The sequence below is a fragment of the Trichomonas vaginalis genome, chromosome I (assembly GCF_026262505.1).
Source record: "Trichomonas vaginalis G3 chromosome I, whole genome shotgun sequence".
Lineage (NCBI taxonomy): Eukaryota > Parabasalia > Trichomonadida > Trichomonadidae > Trichomonas > Trichomonas vaginalis.
Window position 1 is genome coordinate 6,327,095 of NC_067203.1, and position 19,085 is coordinate 6,346,179.

Consider the following 19,085-nt stretch of genomic DNA (forward strand, 5'->3'; position numbering starts at 1 on the left):
TTATAAATTTTAGTGTTTTCAGAAAATATGAGTCAGTGTCATATTCATCAACAGGTTATATTTCACTTCATTCAAATTTAGTTCAATCAAACCCATATAATGACCATTTCTTAAGATTTTCAGATGGTATTAAAAATGTAATTGATAGATTAAAATATGAACAGATTGACAATATCGAATTTTTGGAATTTTGGTTTAAATATCCCGATGGAAAAAGATTGAAGTTAAAGATAAAGCTGATACTATAACAAAAACAATTACAATGACCGATCCGGATAGTGGGGAACAAAAAGAAATAAAACAAACGATAGAAACTGGTGAAAGGTCAATTATTATTGATTATGATTCAAAGGATTATTATTCGATAATGTTAATGCTTGAATATTAAATAGCCTTAACAAAGAATTTTTCAAGTGATATTTTATATTCATCAACTATTTTATTATAAATATCATTATATGTTAAATGAAGTTCAGTTGTTGTTCCGTTCTTTGATATCTTAATTGTGCTAATATCCTTTATAGGATTTATTTTTGCAACTGTTCCGCAGTATGAAACCTCATCATCTATGAAAAATTGAATCTTAACGTCTGAATCTTGAACATCACAAAGAATGGCGATAATGTGAATTAATGATTCATAAGGTAAAATAATTAAACCGGATTGGTCAATTAAATTTATTATTGAATCATAATTATTAATTATTATATCACGGTAAATTTTCATTAATTCAGAATTAATGTCTATTTTATATGGGTTCTCAATGTTTGATGAAAGAGGTGCTGGGTATGTTGGATAAGTGGGAATTTCAACGGGTTCTTTACCGGGTTCAGATAAAATGATTGGGTCTCCATCTTCTTTATTTTGCTCCTCCCCCCGTTTCGGTAAGTCACGAGTTAATAAATTTGGTTGAGTTGCTGACCTTGTTAGTTCAGGGCTAACATTAACTTTAACATTTTGAATAATTCGTGATTTATCATCATTTACGTTATAACCAACCGTAATCTCTGCTTTTGCGTTAGTGTTCTTTTGACTAGTGAAACATCTTCTCATTTATATTCGAATAAAAAAATATATTTAAACTTTTATTTTGCTGGAAGTTTTGAATCTATTATTCCCTGTATTTGTTCTTGAAGTTGATTTTTAGCTGGTTCATTGTAATTAATAGACCTAATATATTCATTAATTGCATTCTTATAATCATCTGATTTCTCAAATTTTCTTTTATCTGATTCCTTAACTAAATCATAAGTTAAACCTCGTTGCTGATATAATGGTTTCTTAATTAAATCTTTGAATGCTTGAGATAAAGCACCTGATGCAATTCTTGCTACTATAATTGGTTGGAATTGATGTTTAAGTTCATCTTTAACATTTGCGAAAACTGGATCGAATAAAGCAACTTTAAAGAATTTCTTAGCTGAAATTTCAGGTCTAATATTTGCATATTGACCATCAAACTGGTTAGAATATCGTGGTAATCCATCCGGTCTCTCTTCAATAGCATTTAATTCTTCATTGAAATAAGAATATGGATTATAACGGTATGAATTAATTGGACCATTTTCACCTTCTCCAATGTATTGTTTAACAGCTTTTCCATTTTCATCAAATTGCATAGGATAACGTTCATTATATGCTTTACGTTTAGGATAATCAGTTATAGTTAATTTGTAACCATTTATGACTTTAATATTACCTTGACCATCAGTAACGAAAACTTCATTTATACCATCAGGTTTTCCATTTGGACCTGTAATGTCTGCTTCGTGTGCTTCCCAATTTGGACCTTGACGTTTGGCATATGCTTGAGCTTCTGGTAATGTTAAAACATTTCTCATTTGTTTAACATCTTTTTGAAGACCGGCAACAATATGAACTAATTCTTTCATTCCATCAGGAACTTTCATAGTTCTATTATATACACCCTTTTTGTTTGTTCCTTGTTTTAATGGAACCTGTAGAAGATTTGCTATTTCAGTCATGTTTAATTATAAATAAAAAATAAAAATTAATTATAAAAAGTTAATCAAATTTAACACTTCCTTTATTTAAATCAACTATTATTTTTCCATGTTCACCTAATTGCTGATATTGTGTAAAGTTCATTAATGCTCATTGGTAAATTCACTTGATAAAGCATAACGTTCAACTGTTGACGACTAAACCCACTGAAAATGAAAAGGGTTGATAGATTTGATTTAATGTTTGTGCTTAATGCTTTGAAGTATTGAACAGCCATAAAAATGAACACTGAATGTGTCGACATTGAGTTAATAACTGATTAAAATATGATTTCTCATTTGTTATTAGTTTTGATTTCACTGCATCATCTAGAAAAATGAGTGAATGCAAAAATTCTCTATCAAAATTTGAAATAGAAAGTGTTTCAAATAATTCACCCTTGTTTATCAATAATTTTATCCTCTAATCCTTGCTTCTTGATTGTATTATATAATTCTTTATACATTAAAAAGTTTTTTAAATAATCTTCTGCTTCTTCTTGTGATAAATAAATAATTGGAATTTTGATTAAATGCTTTAAAGATTCAAATGTATCATCTGAAGGTGAACCTGAACGGTTGATATAAATTAACACATGTGAATAGGGGGAAGTGTTAGCAATAATGATAATTTGTTTTAATATCGTTAATGTTTTACCTTTATTTTGTTTACCAATTGCTGCAGTGATTGAATTTAAATAACATTCAGAATATGGAATTTTCATTAATTTTTCCTTAGATAGAGCATTTCTATTATCACTCAATGCTTCATTAATCATATCATCTACGTATGTATTATATACTCCTGCTAATTCTTCATAAGGAGTGGATGAATTTAAATCCATTTAATCAAAAATAAATTTATAATTTTAAACATTTCTATTCATCAATATTTCATCATATGAACTTCTATACTGTGGTGGTGTACCTGTTGGATGATATTTCAAACCTTCGTCCGGTGTCCATGTCCAATATGTAGTCCTAGTAAACCAAACCTGAGGAGGATTTGTCACCTTTGAACAGTAAGTGTCATTTTCACCCTGAATGATTGGATAAGCTTTCACTTGTACTGTAACTTGTGAGTTGAAAGTTTCTAATCCATCAAAGAATATACCCGCTCCATCACGTTGAACTGGAATAGTGCATAAGAATGAAGTTTGGTCTTTCCATGTTCTAGCTAATGGTGTGCCATTATCATCATTCAGTGGTCTAGTTAATGAGTCCTCATATTCTTCTGTGCATTCATTCACTCCATCTAAATCAGAAGCTTGAAGCATACGTGTAAAGAATATGTCACCCACTGTGGTCATCGCTTGATCGGGGAAGTTTCTGGAATCTATAGTGACCTGAAGACCTCGAAGCATTGGATTTTCTAAAACTGTTCTTTGCATTGCATTCTTCGGAAATGTTAACACAACATCTGTAACATTATGAAGAGCGTATGAGAAATCCGAGCTAATACCTTCAGGAGTGATGCAACCTCCATTTAGTGAACGAACGTCAATATGTTGAGCTGGAATCATGAATGGATCTTCCTTACTATATAAACGTGGTATTGCTTTAACCGATTCTTCAATTAAACCGTATCCTGGTGTAATACATTTATCCTCTAAAACTTCCATCTTTGTGCATGAAATAATAACGTCATCAACTGTTGCGTCAGCAGATGTGGCGGCTAAGCTTGTAATTAATTTGGTAGGAAGTCCGATTTGTTGGAATTTGCGATCATATTTATAAACATGATTCATAATCTTTTCATAATTTTCATCAGTTATCTTTTCATAAACGTAATTTTGTAAATCAGCAACTCTTAACGGGTCAACCTGACAAAATACTAAAGCATCCCTGAAAACATAATATTTAAGAATGATATCACCAAATGATTTAGGATAATCATCGAACGCCTGAAATGCTAACAAATCATTTACCGGAATAATCATATCAAAAGTGACATCAACTTCTTCATTTGCTCTCTTGAAAACTTCTGAGGGGTCAATATATTTACCACATACTGAGTTATCATATTTTTGAACATTATTATATAACGAATGAACAAACTTTTTAACTTTCCTTTCTGATTTTGGTTTATATGTTGCAAATGCGAAAGATTCACGGGCGCAATCCATCTGAAGATAACCGGCATCACCTCTTTCGGTTTCTACTTCTAATTGTTTAAAGCTTTGATTTGATGATTTGTAACCAACGAATAAACGCATGCATTTAAAAGCGGCATCACATGTGAAAGCTTTATTTGAAACTAGAGTTGCTTTAACTTTGCGTTTAATATATGTGTCACCTAATTGGTTCACATCATGAGCCGGGTTTGTAATTATTAAATGAGTTTGTTTATCATCAAAATATGGAGCATCAGAGTCATAGCATGAACTTTCAAGTTCTCTATAATATCTTCTACCGTCATTCTTTGCGAATATTTCATTTATCTTTTCGAATGAATGAAACACATTTCCATTAATCGGTTTAGTGTTTGGCACCAAATAGTTAGTCGTCATTTATTAATAAATAAAAAATCAAAATTAAAAGATGAAAATGAATTTTTAATTTTAATGAAATAATCAACTATGGCTGCAGGTATATTTAAGAAACTGTGGGATAAAGTAAAAAGAGGAGCGAGTAAAGTTTGGGAAACATTGAAGAAGGGAGCAAATTGGATATTTAAGAATAAAGAAGCAATTAGTGACGTTGCTGAATCAATAACACCAAAAGCTGCCCCAATAAGAGAAGTTTTAAATAAAGGAGAAAAAGTTTATCAAAGACTACAACCGATACTAAGATAAAAATAATATTTATTTTTCCACTAACCACCCCCTATTTTATTAAGTATTCCTTCAGCTATTCCACCAACCGCGTTACCTGCTTGTGCTCCCATCGCCGGATTACCTGCTTTAGTACCTAATACTCCACCTATGATAGTTCCTGCTGTTTTCGCTACTGGTGCCAAAAAGTTTGCAACGGGTTTAATAATCTTTTTATGAACCCAACCCGCAGCTTTCTTAATTCCATCCCATAATTTTTTAAAGAATCCTGCCGCCATTTCTGATTTAATATTAATTAAAAAATATATTTCATCACTTATATTCTAATTTTTATTTAATGATAAATGAAACCGATTTTAAAAATAAATGAAACAGAGGAGGAAGAAATAAATGAAAGTGAAAATGTTCAACAAAAAATAAATGTTGTTAAATCAATTACTGAAATAAATTTTTTTTCATCTGTTGAAGAATTTAATGACTATTATGCTAATAATAAAAAATTATTTGAAGAATTGACAACGTGTAAATTGAATAAAATGTTTAAAGTTGATGGATTCAAAATTTCAAAAATAAAAGGAGTGGTTAGTTTGAAATCTATTCCTCAATCAAGAATCACCTCATTAATGAAAATTGATGATTTAACAAAAAGAATAGAAGAGATTGAAGAAAGAATGAATCAAATAATTGATTTCATAAATTCAAATAATCATTAGTTTCTTAAAGTTCAATGTTGAACTCATCAAATTCTTTTTAAAGTTTATGACTCCATTGATTCCATGAAATTAAATATTCTTTATCATTATATTTATACCTCATTAGCTTATTTTGGCTTTCATATTCATTTAATAATTCACAATCTTCATTTTTAAATTGAAGTTTAACCCATTCAGGATTTAAACAATGTTTAATTAATCGCGGAATATCTGACATCATCTATATATAGCTTCTTTTATAAAAGATAAAAAATAAATTATTTTAAAATTAATGTTAATTTTTTAATGATTTATAAATAAATATATTTTAATGCATCGTCTATATATAGATGTAACAAAAAAAGTCACACAACCCGTCCTATCATACTACTAATCAGATTGAATTTTTCCAATTTTTTTTTGTTTTTGGAAAAACGAAGATAAACACAAAGGATTTTGAAGTGAAAAAATGGAAAACGAATTTTTTTTGGAAATTTTTTAACTTAAATCAACTTTTTCTCATCAATACAAAGGAAAATCGGAAATTCAATCGAAAACATATAGGAATAAATGGGAATTTCTCGCATATGTTCGTACATGCGCAAATACTATACCTTTTGCGAATAAAGAATTTTTTCATAAAAAAATTTTTTAGGAATTAGCATATCGGCGTTTTGCGACATTGCCAAACGCCAGATTTTAACCCGACATATGAGCATAAGCTCGTATATTGGAATAAACTCGACTTATTCCATATTAAAGTTATTATAATAATAAGGCACTTAATGTGCAAATCTAATTGAATTAGAAAATGCACATTAAGTGCCTTTTATTGGAATATGTAATACCACATATGGAATATGAAATATGATTTGCGGAATACCACATATAGAATATGTAATCAAAATACAAAGATATTTTATATAACAATTAATTTTTTTTATTTTTTCAGCAAGTGTGGATAAAAAAGGATTACAAACAAATTGAATAGTTCCTATGTCCTTTTTTTGTTTCAAAAAAATCAATAAATTAATGATTTGTCTCAAACAAATAAATTAATGAATTGCAATTGATTTGAGTTGCTATAGACATTATAAAAGGTTCAAAAGTTTATATAAACCTAGTAAATTAAAATAAAATTTTCATGAATTGAACATATTAGTTGGGTTCCGCTTTGGCAAACTTTCCTGTGAAATTTTTTGGGAAAAATGTTGATGGATATTTGGGAATAGTTTAGTCGGTTTTTGCATTTTTAAAATGTTAGTCACCTTTCTCCTTCCAAAGTGAAAAAAATTGTTTAAAATATAAAAAGAATTTTTATTCGCATGGGCGACAAACAAGGATTTATAAATAAATAATGGGGCTTTGAGTATTGATCTGAATTGAATCAGATAATTAGCCGTAAAAAATCTTCTCATAACGTTTTCTCATGCATGAAAGATGGCTATGAGTGGCGTTAATGAGGGCGTTTGATAATTGAATGGAACAAATAGTTCATTTTTTTAGATGTTTTCTTCTAAATACTGGCGCTTATACTAGATAGAAACTTCTATCGGTATTCTCGGCGTAATACTTTCGCCTGAGTGATGCTATCTCGGACATAGTCAGAGATTAATCTTTCGACGAAATGGTAGAAATATTTCTTTTGAAATATTTTAGGGGCTCTGAGGCACAGCCAGAAGGTCTCCGCCATTTCAACCGTACCTAGAAAATTAATCTCAATATATTATGTTGGGTCGTCGCAGTGATTCACTGTTAATCATCACTTTAGCGTTGCTTCGCCAGCTTTAGAATGTATCTAAAAAAGTAGTAATTCATAAAATCCGGAATTATGGAATATTTTTACAGGCGTGAATAATGTAAAAAAGTTCTAAAATTACGATTCTCGAACTTATTATTATTTTTGATTGGAATACTATTTTAATATTTCAATCAAAAATAATAATAAGTTCGAGAATCTAATTTTTACTTATGCACCAGTCAAACTTTTATTTTTTAAATAAACTATTTCTATTAAAAGATTTTAAACGTTTTTTTAATTCTTCACAGTTTCTTAATTTCGAGTTTAAAATGATATATTAGGATATCTAGATATGATTAAATTGATTGGGTTTCATTATTTATTAATTTTGAACTATATTTCAAATTTGATAAGATTTTTATATCTTTTAATCACTTCATTTATCAACATGGATGAACCATGCGATGAAGATATCATCACCAAGATAAAAGAATCCAGAAGGGCGAACATTGTTGTTACTGTTACACCTGAGAATTTCGACACAGATGAAGAGCCATTAAATGAAGAAGAGGCAAAAGAGATGACATTGACCAATCCAATGCCCAGGTTCTCGATTTCAATATTCATCAGGATGCATCCAAAGCTCCAGCTCCGATCATTGTGCAACTTCACATATGAACAGTTGGAATACCTCGCTGACATTATTGAATCCAACTGTGGAAGGGCCAGAAGAGGAAGGAAGGTCAAATTTTCAACAATCGAGTCTTCCTTCCTCACGCTCACATATTACTGCACATACTTGCCCTATTCAGCATTATGTCCGTTGCTACATATTTCCCAGTCATGCTATTCCAAATTAGTTACAAGAACTACCAATGTTGCATTTCCAATCTTTGCGAGCTATTTTCTTCCCAATCACTGTCCACCGTTAACTTCAATGAAGAACAAATTTACAAACTTCCCTGATGCTGTTGCAGCTGTAGACAGCACTACAATTCCTTTCAACATTCCTTCGGTAAAGGAAGAGAGGCTTTATCGTTGGGATGAAAAAAACCACTGCAACGGTATTAAGCTCCAAGTCCTCGTGTCACCAGATGGAAAAGCCATACATCAAAACGTTGAGTTTATGGCTGCAGTCCATGACAAGAAGATTTTCGATTTGTCAAAAGTCTCGGATTTTTTGACAGTAAAGCGAGGATTTGATGATTACCAATATCCTGTACTTGCCGACCGGGGCTATATTGGAATCCAGAAATATCACCTTACTGCCGTGGTGATGAAGAGAAGCCACGAAGAAGCAGACGTTGAACGCAACAACGCCATTGCCCAAGACAGGCAGATTGTCGAGCGTTTCTTTGCACGTTTCAAGTCATGCTGGTCCTGCATGAAAAATGGTTTTCGAGGTGAGCGCACATCACTTCCTCTGATCATATCAGGTTTAGTCGGTTTGACAAATTATAACATTGATGGATCACCCCTGAATGATAATGAAGAGTTACTCCTTTTCGAAGATTTTACACCAACAAAGGTTCTTCCTTCAAGCGATACCGTCGCTGCTGTTGTTGCACCCTCCATGAAACCATCAAAGCGGAACATCATTGCTGTCGCTCATCAAGCTGTCGATATCATACAGTCATCACAAGAGGCGAACTACCTTTACCCAATTAAAGGTGGTATTGTTGGTCTTCATAATATGGGAAATACGTGTCATTTGAACGTATGTTTACAGGTTCTGTTCTACATATCCGAAGTGAGAACAGAAGTTTTGAAGGTTGCCAATCAGTCCTCTCCCATCGTAACAGAGATGTCAAGTATCTTTACAAATTTGAATTCATTGAAGTCCAAAGGATTAGTCTTCGTTCCCCATGAACTTGCCACATTACTTGGTAACTCAACATATGAGGCACAAGATTGTGATGACACGATGACAAGATTGATCACAGATCTCGCAGAGCAAATACCAGGAATCGGTCAACTCTTCCGAATCACTTACCGTGATAGTGCCAACGAACAAACAAATTGCTACTCGATTCACACCAGAATTGGAGAACCAGATCTCGATCATGCCATTCAATATCATTTGTCAACTACAAGGAACACATCATGGCCACAATTCTTGACTTTCGACATTCAGAGAGAGTGGCAGAATGATTCGATTCATCAAGTCATCTTTGACTTCCCGAAAAAGTTGACACTCCCAACAGTCGAAAGGCAAAGATATCAATTGATTGCAATTGTTGCCTATTGCAATTTTCATTACGTGGTCTTTTTGCAAAAAAGTGCATATTGGATCATGATCAATGATGAAGTCGCATACTCTGTTCCATCAACAGATATCAATGCATTGAAGGGATGCTCAACTGCTGAGATGCCACCTTTATGGTACAAGACTCTCGAACACAAATGGCTCGCAAAGATGCTCATTTATCGAATGGTTCAATGAAGAAAATCCATAACATTCTCCTAAGATTTTTTTAATTTATCTCAATTAAAAATTTTATTATTACCTAAATTAATTTTGTAAACTATTTTTGAATAGTTTACAATTTATCCTAATGGGACCCATATGCGGGTTCAATTTCTGGTTTATCATCTAGATATATTATGAAAGCCACTCAAAGGGTGATTGATTTTAGGATGTTCTTAGAAGATTTTTCGTTCATTTATATTAATTTTGTATTCCCGATTTACATTCACTAGCAAATCAATGCATTTCACACTTTAAATGACAATTAAATTCTAAGACATTGCTAGAACTGCAATTTCCATAAAAAGTTTTAGTGTAAATTGCTTAAATAAATAATTATTTTCATTATTTTTCTCCAACAAGCTTGAAAATCAAACGAAAACTTTACAAAATACTTATTTACTCATTTGTAAATATAAATTTCTAACAATTTTTATCCTGAATTTAACATAATACTGTATTTCTAAAATTTGCACTAGTTCATTCCTAATTGATGCTCGGATTTCGGTATTCCATATGTGGTATTACATATTCCAATAAAAGGCACTTAATGTGCATTTTCTAATTCAATTAGATTTGCACATTAAGTGCCTTATTATTATAATAACTTTAATATGGAATAAGTCGAGTTTATTCCAATATACGAGCTTATGCTCATATGTCGGGTTAAAATCTGGCGTTTGGCAATGTCGCAAAACGCCGATATGCTAATTCCTAAAAAATTTTTTTATGAAAAAATTCTTTATTCGCAAAAGGTATAGTATTTGCTCATGTACGAACATATGCGAGAAATTCCCAATATCATTGATTTATAAATGAATAATGTTATTAGATTTCCAACAAAATTCAAAATTGTATTTTTTAAATTTGGCACCAATACTATAAAGGTTATAAGTTTTTAATTTGTATACTCCAGGTATGCTCGTTGAGTGCTAGCTTTACTTGAAATTCGTCTAATATTTCTGATTTGAAAGCCATATTTCATTAATATTAATAAATTTCAGATTGCAAATATGTGATGAATTCATTTTTCAAGACAGAACTTCAAAAATCAATTTCAATTTGAATTACACGGGGTCTGAAAAAACAATATTGGTAACAATTTTTTCAAATTTTTCATGAGTGAGCACGAACCTGTTGCAATTACCAAAACTCGGAAAAGAAATGGAGTTACACAATATTTTGTGATATATTCTGATACCAAAGACGGTAAAGGTCAATGGGTTAAAGAAACGGATTTAAAATGTCAAAGTTTAATAGAACAATTCGAAGGAACAGAAATAGACAAGAAGAAAGTAGCTAGAAAACCAAGTGCTACCCCACCACGACGCATTCAAAAAATCGCAGGAGCAATGGAAATTAATAATGAAATTGTTTTTCTTGTTAAATTTACTGATTCAGAGAATTTCGAAAATGTTTCACACGCTGATATGAAAAGCAGATACACAAAATCTCTCTTGGCTTATTATGAACAACATATTTTCGTTGTTGATGAATAGTTTGAGTCTAGCTATACGAATTTACGCACACAATTTTAATGTATCATGTATACTTGATATTACAGGTATTTTTTTTTCATTCTTAAATTTCATCTTCAAATTCGCGAAAATTATCTATAATACTGATAATTACTCGAATACATGTACACATTACAGATCAAAAACGAATTTTCATTCAGATTTCTTCAAATTATTTATGAAATTATTATTATTTCAAATATTCGTCTTTAGTATATGCCATTCTTACAGACTTTGTTTTGGAACGATGATTTCATAACATACTTATGACGTTTGTTGTATTTTATATATTTTGTTTCTTATATATATTTTTTATTTATATATCAATGAATAAACTGTTTTGTCTATCCACTATTATTTTGCATAGGTAAAAATATTAAATCGAAGATTAATTCTTCATCAGAATATAGTTTTTTGTCTGGCAAAGGAAATTGATGTCAACTTATTGTAAAGAAAAACCATTTTCACGTGATGCCTATGTTCATTATATGACAATAATGATGTTATTATATTGACATGAAATACTCATTCAATTATTTTTTTTTTCTCTTCAAATGTCTTTCTTCAGCAAATTCCGTGCTTTTCCCGAATGGCGTGATGCTTCATCAAATCTTGAAGACGCTGTAAAGAGTGATAAGAAGTTCATTGAAGCTTTCGTTAAGTCAACAGAGACTTCTTTTGTCGAATTTGTTCGCAAACAACACGAACAGATCAATGATCCTCTTTTCCGCGTAGCTGACAAGTTCCCAACAATCAAGCAAGCTAGAGGAACAGAATGCAACAACCTCATCAAATTTAAAGAGGACTTCGATAAAATTAAAACAATCTGGGATGACTTTGAAACAAAGAAGAAGGCACATGCCAAGGTTACAGAGAATTGCGAAAAGTCAAAGAAGAATGCAGAAAAGGCAGAACAAAATCTTACAAAGGCTCGTGCTAGATCTACCAACGAGATTGAGCTTCAAAAGGCAGAAAACAACTTCGATATTGCTAGCCGTCAAAAGCAAGTTGATATTGCCAACTTTGAAGAGTCTGAGAGAAACATGGCATTCGCAATCAAAGAATACAAGGTTCAGCTTTTCCAGCAAATTCTTGTATCTATTTCCAACTATGCTTCTTCGAACACTACAAACTCTGCCTCACTTTACCAGATTGGCGAAGATATGAAGCTTACTGCTTCTACAATCCCAACTCCAGAAGATCCAACAGTACGTGACCTTACAACACAACTCCAGGCTCTTCGTGCCGAGCCTATTGATCAATAAATCGATCATTGAAATCAGTCATTTTTAAATCTCTCGATCAAATATTACATAAATCTTTTTAAATTAAGTATATTTTTCTAACCATAGTAAATCTACCAATATTATCCGCTACTAGGTGAACAAATACACATATTTTTAAAATTTTATCTTAGTTTTTAATGAATCGATGCAAATCAAAGAATGGATAAATATCCGTTCTATTAGAGAATAGGAAAACAAGAAGCATTTGCTACAAAATGGGATTTTTATGATTGAGCTGATAAAATCTTTATGATTATGATGTAAAATGCAAAACATATATTTACGCATGACATGAAAGTCCTCTTTTTGAAAAAAATATATGATTTAACTGTTCAAGGAGATAATTTCAATTTTTCTCCAAGCTCAATGAATGTAATCGTAAAGAAACGAGGTGATGCAATGAAAACAGCTCGTCCAATGATTATATGTTCTTGACTATATATATGCATAAATTTAACGAAAAAATGCATTTAATGTAACTGGGATGTAAATTTAAAACTTAATAATAAAATATCCTAATTGTAAAATGAAAAATTAGTAAGTTTTCGAGTAATTTAAAAATAAGTTAGAGTTTTTTTTATTTGAATTTTTCGATATCGCCTTTGATGCGGGCAACATCAGCACCAACAAACTGATCTAATGTCTTGACATCATTTCCTTCCTTCTTCATGAAGAAGAGAGCTGGAATTGAGGAGACTCCGAAAGCAGAAGCTGCATTGCCGTTCTGATCGACATCAACCTTGATGAATGTGACATCCTTGTTATTTTGAGCAATGGATGGAAGGATTTGGCCAAGGCGTTGGCATGGACCGCACCACGTTGCGAAGAAGTCAACAAGAACTAAACCTGGAGCTTCCTTGATTCTGTTGAGGAGAGCTTCGTTACTGCCATTGAAGTGAACAATTGGATCGGACATTGTTAAAAATGAAGTGAGAGATATAAATTTTAACAAATTATCAAAATTTCAAAACCATCCAAAATTTGAATAAAAATTTCCTCGTAAATTGAGCCTTTATCAATGGTTTTAAAAATTATACATTACAGAGGATATAGAGCAATATTATTTAATTATTTGCAAAATCTGAAATTCAATGAATTCATTGAATTTTTTCCCAGGTATATCTGATCTCTCAATCTGTTTCCAATGTATCTGGAATATAATTGGTCGCCTTAGTAATGCCTAAAACATGGAGTTTATTCTATTATTAAGCATATTTAATAATTTTTGAAATTTCATTTCAACCATTTTGACACATATCGAAAAATTCACGCATGATATTAGCATAAAATATATAATAGAATTCATTACAATAATAATCGATAGCGATTTCAGTAATTTTTTAAATATCAAATTTTTATTTGCACATCTTTCGATCAAATCCTTACTCTTTATTTTGAAAAGTCAAAATAGAAATGTTTGCACTTTGTACACCAATGGTTTTCTGCTTTAATAACACCTTTGAGTGTTGGATAAGATTCATCAACGTCAATATTCTTTACGATATCGTTAAGAACATCTTCAGCTTCATATGGAACATCGGTGAATCCAAGTGCTTTGAGAATGTCTTCTGTATAACCGGAAAGTTTTCCGTCAATCTTCTCAAGTCCTGCAACAATCTTCTTTGAAGCAGTGTTAACATCAGTTGCAGCTTTCTTACCATCTTGAACACCTGGTTGATCATATGCATTGATCTCGAAGAATGATCCGAGGAATGTAACAATTCTCTCTTCAAGGGCAATCATCATACCAAATGTGAATTCTTGATGAGTGCTTTCTGTGTTCCCATAAGGAAGGCAAGCAATTGTCTACCCATTGATCCAGCTTGTTCATTTGCATAATCGTGTTCTCTCTTCTCGAAGAAAATCATTCTAACAAAGTTATCAGCAATTCCCTTTTGAACTTGCTGCATGAAAGAATGTTGTTCACATGTACCAACACCACCGAAAACAGTCTGTCCAGCGCGTGCTTCACTTCCATCCACTTTGAATTGCTTTCCAAGAGATTCCATATAAAGTTGCTGAAGATAATGAGCATATTCTCTCATGAATTCATTATAACAGAGAACAATCATGTTTCTGTGGCCAACCTTATGATTGTTAGCATCAATGGCTGTAGCATGTAAAGCAGCTGGGTTCTCACCTTCAGCACGTGTTAATGTATCCATGTATGACATGCCTTTAATAAATTGTGCATAATCACAACGTGCAAAAGCATATGGAACGAATCCAATTGCAGAGCTGACAGAAACACGACCACCTGTATCAATTTCCATGTGCCATGTGCGAATGAATTTATTTTCATGAGCGATCTTGTCAAGAAGAGAATCCTTGATTGTAACAGCTGCATTGTGTTCTCCAATAACAAGGTTTCTATCACGGCAAAGTTTCATCCATGTCTGAGCATTTCCTGCTGTTTCAGATGTGGAGCCAGACTTAGAAAGATGAACCATAATTGAAGCATCAATATTGATGTTAGATGTGATCTGATGGAACATATCTGAGTCTGTGTTGGAGATGAAATAGATCTTCATTGGAAGGCCAGATGTTGTATTGAAATCCATACCATACTTGGCAATGATAAGCATCAATGGTCCAAGATATGAACCACCAATACCATTGAAGATGATTGTCTCATACTTCTTGCCAGCAGATGTTTTGATAACACCATTAAGAACATCTTCAGCAAACTTCTTTGTTTCTTCCCACATTTCGAGTGTATGTGCAAGAGATTTTCCTTTTACAAGTTCCTTCTCCATGCGAAGGTTGTAGTGATCAACCATACGATCTTCACTCTCTTCCTTAACTTCTGTATGATTGACAATTTCTCCATTTTCCATTCTCTTGATCAAATCAAGTGCTTTTGCAACTTTAGGCTTGTATTCATCAATAATTGCTTGAAAATCATTTCCAAGTGTTGGCTCAAAGTGGATCTGCAATCTGAATCCAGATTTCTCGTCATAGTATGTTGATGACATCTAAATAAAGTGATGATTTGCCTATCATTCAAATTTGATAACAATTCAATTCTTTCAAAATAAATAACCGAATACTAAATTCAAATTTCATAAATTTTTCTTCGTAATTTTTATCTCATATATACGTAGAGAGAGCATCAAAAAGGAAAAGTTTTCTCCATTGAATATATAAAAAATTCAGATGATCGAATAAGAATTTTATCAAAGATATTATAATAAGCTTAACCGTACTAATGAATCTTCTAATTTTTCATAGGAGCCTATATATATTTAATAGATCATGAAAAAAAATCATGACATCTCAAAAAATACGAATATAATATTGATGAAAAACAAATTTGTTATTAAAAACTCTAAATAGTATATAATTTTATTAATAATATTCAGCAAAGAATGGATTATCAACCAACGATGTCGGGTATTGTTTCATTGCGTTATGGAAAACAGGTGCTCGTTCATTAACCGAGCCTTTCTCCTTATTCAGCAAGTTATTTATCTCCTCGATGACCGTTCCTTGGAACTTTGGATCGTACATCGAAACTAAACTCTGAAATGCAGAGGAAGTAAACGCCTGATCTGCTTCATTCATCAATATAATCAGTTCTACACTCGAAAACGTGAATAAATCATTAACTGTAATAATAGCACTCAATACATATGTAAAATGAGCTCTAAAAAGTGACAAAAGTTTGGAATTTCCACTTTCTGCAACGGCGAAGAACAAAGGTCTTACGACATCCCAGTTCTTTTGCCATGTTTCCTTATTGATATCATCGAAACAAGCAGCAGTAAACGATAAAACAGCTTCCATTCGATCTTCATAAGGTAATAATTCATTTGCGGAGTCTTGTGTTATGGCAGAAAGTGTTTCTAAGACCATAGCGACCTTATTACCATCTTTAATCCCATTATACTGCAATGAAAGTACTCCATTGAAGAATAATGCAATTAATTCATCGGCAGACGTATCTCCGTAATGTTTCATTAATCCGAAGTTAGCGATATTACTTGTTAAAGCAGCATTGATGAGTTGAATCAACATCTCCATTTGTTCAGCTCGAACTGCTTCTGGAGCATCTCCAACGACGTTCTCTGCAACTGCTCCACATATTTGTGTGGCTGCTCTGAAAAGCATGATTCCTGTCCCTGTAAATTTGAAGAAATCAGCTTTCTTTATTATATTTGTCCAGAGCGATACAATGATGCTAACTAAGGTTGCATCACCGGAGCAGGCATTAATTAGAGCCACAGTTGTGTCTACGTAGTTTTCTGAGATCCATTGGACAAATTTACGAATAAAAGTTTCAACAGACAGACCAATTACAACACCACTCAAGTCAGAATATAAATCAATGACTGAAAGCGGTGTCGGGTTCGATTCTATTTCTTTAAATCTTTGCTCAAAAGCATTGAGGAATTCGAGGAAATTACTACGAGATGTAATCAATTTGGCATACATTTCATAGAGTTTCTTGCGAACTTCGCAATGTTCTTCCGGATTTTGAAGTCCTTCGAATTCTATCGAAATATTGCGGTTATACAAGTTCTGTATAAGCTCAATGTTTCTTAATAATGCGTTGGATTGCTTGCGGCTAACGCATTTCTCAATCAAATTCAAAATGTCATCCAATAACTTAAATGTTCCATCTGAATCGTTGAACAATACAAGATCATACGTCAGTCGATTCAGAAGAACAGTCATCATAGGAACATATGGGTTGGTTCCGTAGTTATCACTACTTGAAAAGTGACAAAGAAGGAATTCACGACCAAAAGTGACAATTGATCGTTCCAATTCAATTGCTGGTTCACCGATTTGTACAGCGTATGCTCCAATGTGTTTCTGCGAAGACTGAATGAACAAAGAAATCTTTTCGGAGAGAAATTCTTCGGATTCTGCAAAGTTAATATTAGAAACGTTTCCTTGGAAGACTTTTATGCCGTGGAAACGAGCGGAAGCAAGCAATATCAAGAACTGAAGCTGTATTAGTGTTGCAGCAGTACAATTTGGAGATGAAGCCTCTGAAATTTTTTGATCAAAGATTTCTCCAATAAATTGAGTAAATTCTGGGTGGCAGAACTTAGTGGACTCCCAAATATGCCTAAGATCTCCACTGTCATATGATAAACTTGCATTTTCAGCGAGATCTGCGAAATCATCTGAATTTTGAATTTGTTCGAGGGCTGAAAGGACAATATTCTTAAGAACATCGAAAACAAACACGGATACATCGCTCTGAATGTCTGCAGTTAACTGCATTTCGGTTACAAAATTCCATATCACGATTGTATTTGAAATATGAGAAAACTTGGTCTGAAATATCTTTGTCGAGAATTGTCCGATCGTGTTGATGAATTCAATCCATGTTCTATCAACAGGAAAATGTTCAGATTGAATTTGATGGCAAATGTGAGCAATTGAGCAGCAAACGTATTGTATATACTCTTCATCGATCTGTAAGTCCATAATAACTTGTTTGAACTGGTCTGCTGAAAATAATAAAAATTGATACATTTCATCTTTCGTTGCCCACATGCTGGTGCTTGCTCTGAGGTAGAAATCGAGTACTTTGAACAATTCACGCTTAACTTCTTTGTTTGGAGACTGTAATTGATTAAATATCGCAGTTAAGAAAGAATCATCGTGATAAATGGCTGTAAACGATGCAGGATACGAAAGAAATTGAAACTGTTCTGAATTGGCTTGTGATGCTGCTTTAAGACCATCAGAAACTACTTTTAAGGCGGCTATACTGTTTTTTGAATCTTGACTTAAGGAATTTAAGGCTGTAGTAATAAGAATTGGCAATATTGATGAACAAAACATGGTTTTTATCTTTTGTTGTGTAAATAAATCGATATAATGGTACGTATTGTTCATTATTTCAATGAAAGTATCAATTATATTCAAAACTACGTATCTCCCATCATTGCTTGATTCGAGAATCGACATAATTTTGTCCATAAATGAATCAATTGGAGTATTTTTTTCAATTAATTGGCGCATTGTGATAGAAGTAGCAGATGCAGCTTGATTTAGGATACTTATTTGTGTTGAAAAGAAATTCACGTTCTCTTGTATGAATTGGAGAAGGAATAATAGATGTTCGAGTAATTGTTGAGCATCTAGCAAACATCCTCTCCTTTCAATGATAGTAGTCATTGCCAAAAAGGAAAAGTACTCTGCGTGTAGTGAATTTAGCTTCGATTTTGCAATTTGATAAGCAAAAGGAAGAAAATCAATTCGGCTGGCAAGTCTATCAAGCTGTTTCCACTCTTGGACTCTTTCTTCGTTAGTTCCTGATGTTTGTGAGAAATGCTTTTCGACTAACTGAACTAAAGAATCAAAATCAAGTTCAGTCATCCGAATTTTTCTCAAAAAAATTTTTGGCCTCTGAAAGCAAAAATCTTTAAAAATACCACCAAATGCTCCAAATTGATATAGAAAGCTCATTTCATAAACTGAAATCCCGAACTTTAGCTTATTCCTCACAAGTTCATTCAATATCAAGAAATTTACACATATCATTAATATTTATCTCACACCCCAAAAATCAATCAATATCCTTGCATAATTGAATGCAATTGATGATAGATACAAAATATCGTTTTGTCAAGCCAAATATAAGA

General features: G+C 32.3%; 11 protein-coding genes and 2 pseudogenes across 13 annotated transcripts, besides 2 other annotated features; 5 read left to right on the plus strand and 8 right to left on the minus strand.

The window, feature by feature from the left end:
* Window positions 1-3,448: part of a mobile genetic element that runs on past the window's edge.
* TVAGG3_0939020 lies at window positions 385-1,009 on the minus strand (annotated as a pseudogene). The gene has a single exon. A coding segment is annotated over exon 1 (625 nt).
* TVAGG3_0939030 (uncharacterized protein) lies at window positions 1,334-1,432 on the minus strand (the record flags this gene model as incomplete). Its single annotated transcript, XM_051252842.1, has 1 exon — window positions 1,334-1,432. One exon carries the CDS (start codon window positions 1,430-1,432, stop codon window positions 1,334-1,336), a length of 99 nt encoding a protein of 32 aa, XP_051078416.1.
* TVAGG3_0939040 lies at window positions 2,026-2,848 on the minus strand (annotated as a pseudogene). Its single transcript has one exon. A coding segment is annotated over exon 1 (823 nt).
* A 1,134-nt stretch (window positions 3,449-4,582) lies between the features above and the next one.
* TVAGG3_0939050 (uncharacterized protein) lies at window positions 4,583-4,798 on the plus strand (the record flags this gene model as incomplete). The annotated part of the gene is made up of 1 exon (XM_001325759.1): window positions 4,583-4,798. The coding sequence occupies one exon, from the start codon at window positions 4,583-4,585 to the stop codon at window positions 4,796-4,798; it is 216 nt and encodes a 71-aa protein (XP_001325794.1).
* A 20-nt stretch (window positions 4,799-4,818) lies between these two features.
* TVAGG3_0939060 (N-acetylmuramoyl-l-alanine amidase family) lies at window positions 4,819-5,055 on the minus strand (the record flags this gene model as incomplete). The annotated part of the gene is made up of 1 exon (XM_001325760.1): window positions 4,819-5,055. The coding sequence occupies one exon, from the start codon at window positions 5,053-5,055 to the stop codon at window positions 4,819-4,821; it is 237 nt and encodes a 78-aa protein (XP_001325795.1).
* Window positions 5,056-6,041: 986 nt separating this feature from the next.
* Window positions 6,042-10,474: a mobile genetic element.
* TVAGG3_0939080 (ZGC:162945 family) lies at window positions 7,659-8,585 on the plus strand (the record flags this gene model as incomplete). The annotated part of the gene is made up of 1 exon (XM_001325761.2): window positions 7,659-8,585. A coding segment is annotated over one exon (927 nt), but the record flags the coding sequence as incomplete, so codon positions are not given.
* TVAGG3_0939090 (DDE endonuclease superfamily) lies at window positions 8,595-9,653 on the plus strand (the record flags this gene model as incomplete). Its single annotated transcript, XM_001325762.2, has 1 exon — window positions 8,595-9,653. The coding sequence occupies one exon, from the start codon at window positions 8,595-8,597 to the stop codon at window positions 9,651-9,653; it is 1,059 nt and encodes a 352-aa protein (XP_001325797.2).
* Window positions 10,475-10,795: 321 nt separating the features above from the next.
* TVAGG3_0939100 (chromo domain-like family) lies at window positions 10,796-11,176 on the plus strand (the record flags this gene model as incomplete). Its single annotated transcript, XM_001325763.1, has 1 exon — window positions 10,796-11,176. The coding sequence occupies one exon, from the start codon at window positions 10,796-10,798 to the stop codon at window positions 11,174-11,176; it is 381 nt and encodes a 126-aa protein (XP_001325798.1).
* A 566-nt stretch (window positions 11,177-11,742) lies between these two features.
* TVAGG3_0939110 (uncharacterized protein) lies at window positions 11,743-12,577 on the plus strand (the record flags this gene model as incomplete). The annotated part of the gene is made up of 1 exon (XM_001325764.2): window positions 11,749-12,459. The coding sequence occupies one exon, from the start codon at window positions 11,749-11,751 to the stop codon at window positions 12,457-12,459; it is 711 nt and encodes a 236-aa protein (XP_001325799.1).
* Window positions 12,578-12,935: 358 nt separating this feature from the next.
* TVAGG3_0939120 (glutaredoxin domain-containing protein) lies at window positions 12,936-13,406 on the minus strand (the record flags this gene model as incomplete). The annotated part of the gene is made up of 1 exon (XM_001325765.2): window positions 13,058-13,396. One exon carries the CDS (start codon window positions 13,394-13,396, stop codon window positions 13,058-13,060), a length of 339 nt encoding a protein of 112 aa, XP_001325800.1.
* Window positions 13,407-13,869: 463 nt separating this feature from the next.
* Window positions 13,870-14,223, minus strand: TVAGG3_0939130 (glucose-6-phosphate isomerase protein; the record flags this gene model as incomplete). The annotated part of the gene is made up of 1 exon (XM_001325766.1): window positions 13,870-14,223. One exon carries the CDS (start codon window positions 14,221-14,223, stop codon window positions 13,870-13,872), a length of 354 nt encoding a protein of 117 aa, XP_001325801.1.
* TVAGG3_0939140 (glucose-6-phosphate isomerase protein) lies at window positions 14,223-15,455 on the minus strand (the record flags this gene model as incomplete). Its single annotated transcript, XM_001325767.1, has 1 exon — window positions 14,223-15,455. One exon carries the CDS (start codon window positions 15,453-15,455, stop codon window positions 14,223-14,225), a length of 1,233 nt encoding a protein of 410 aa, XP_001325802.1.
* Window positions 15,456-15,806: 351 nt separating this feature from the next.
* On the minus strand, window positions 15,807-18,928 carry TVAGG3_0939150 (nuclear export signal receptor protein; the record flags this gene model as incomplete). The annotated part of the gene is made up of 1 exon (XM_001325768.1): window positions 15,829-18,819. One exon carries the CDS (start codon window positions 18,817-18,819, stop codon window positions 15,829-15,831), a length of 2,991 nt encoding a protein of 996 aa, XP_001325803.1.
* Window positions 18,929-19,085: the final 157 nt, after the last annotated feature.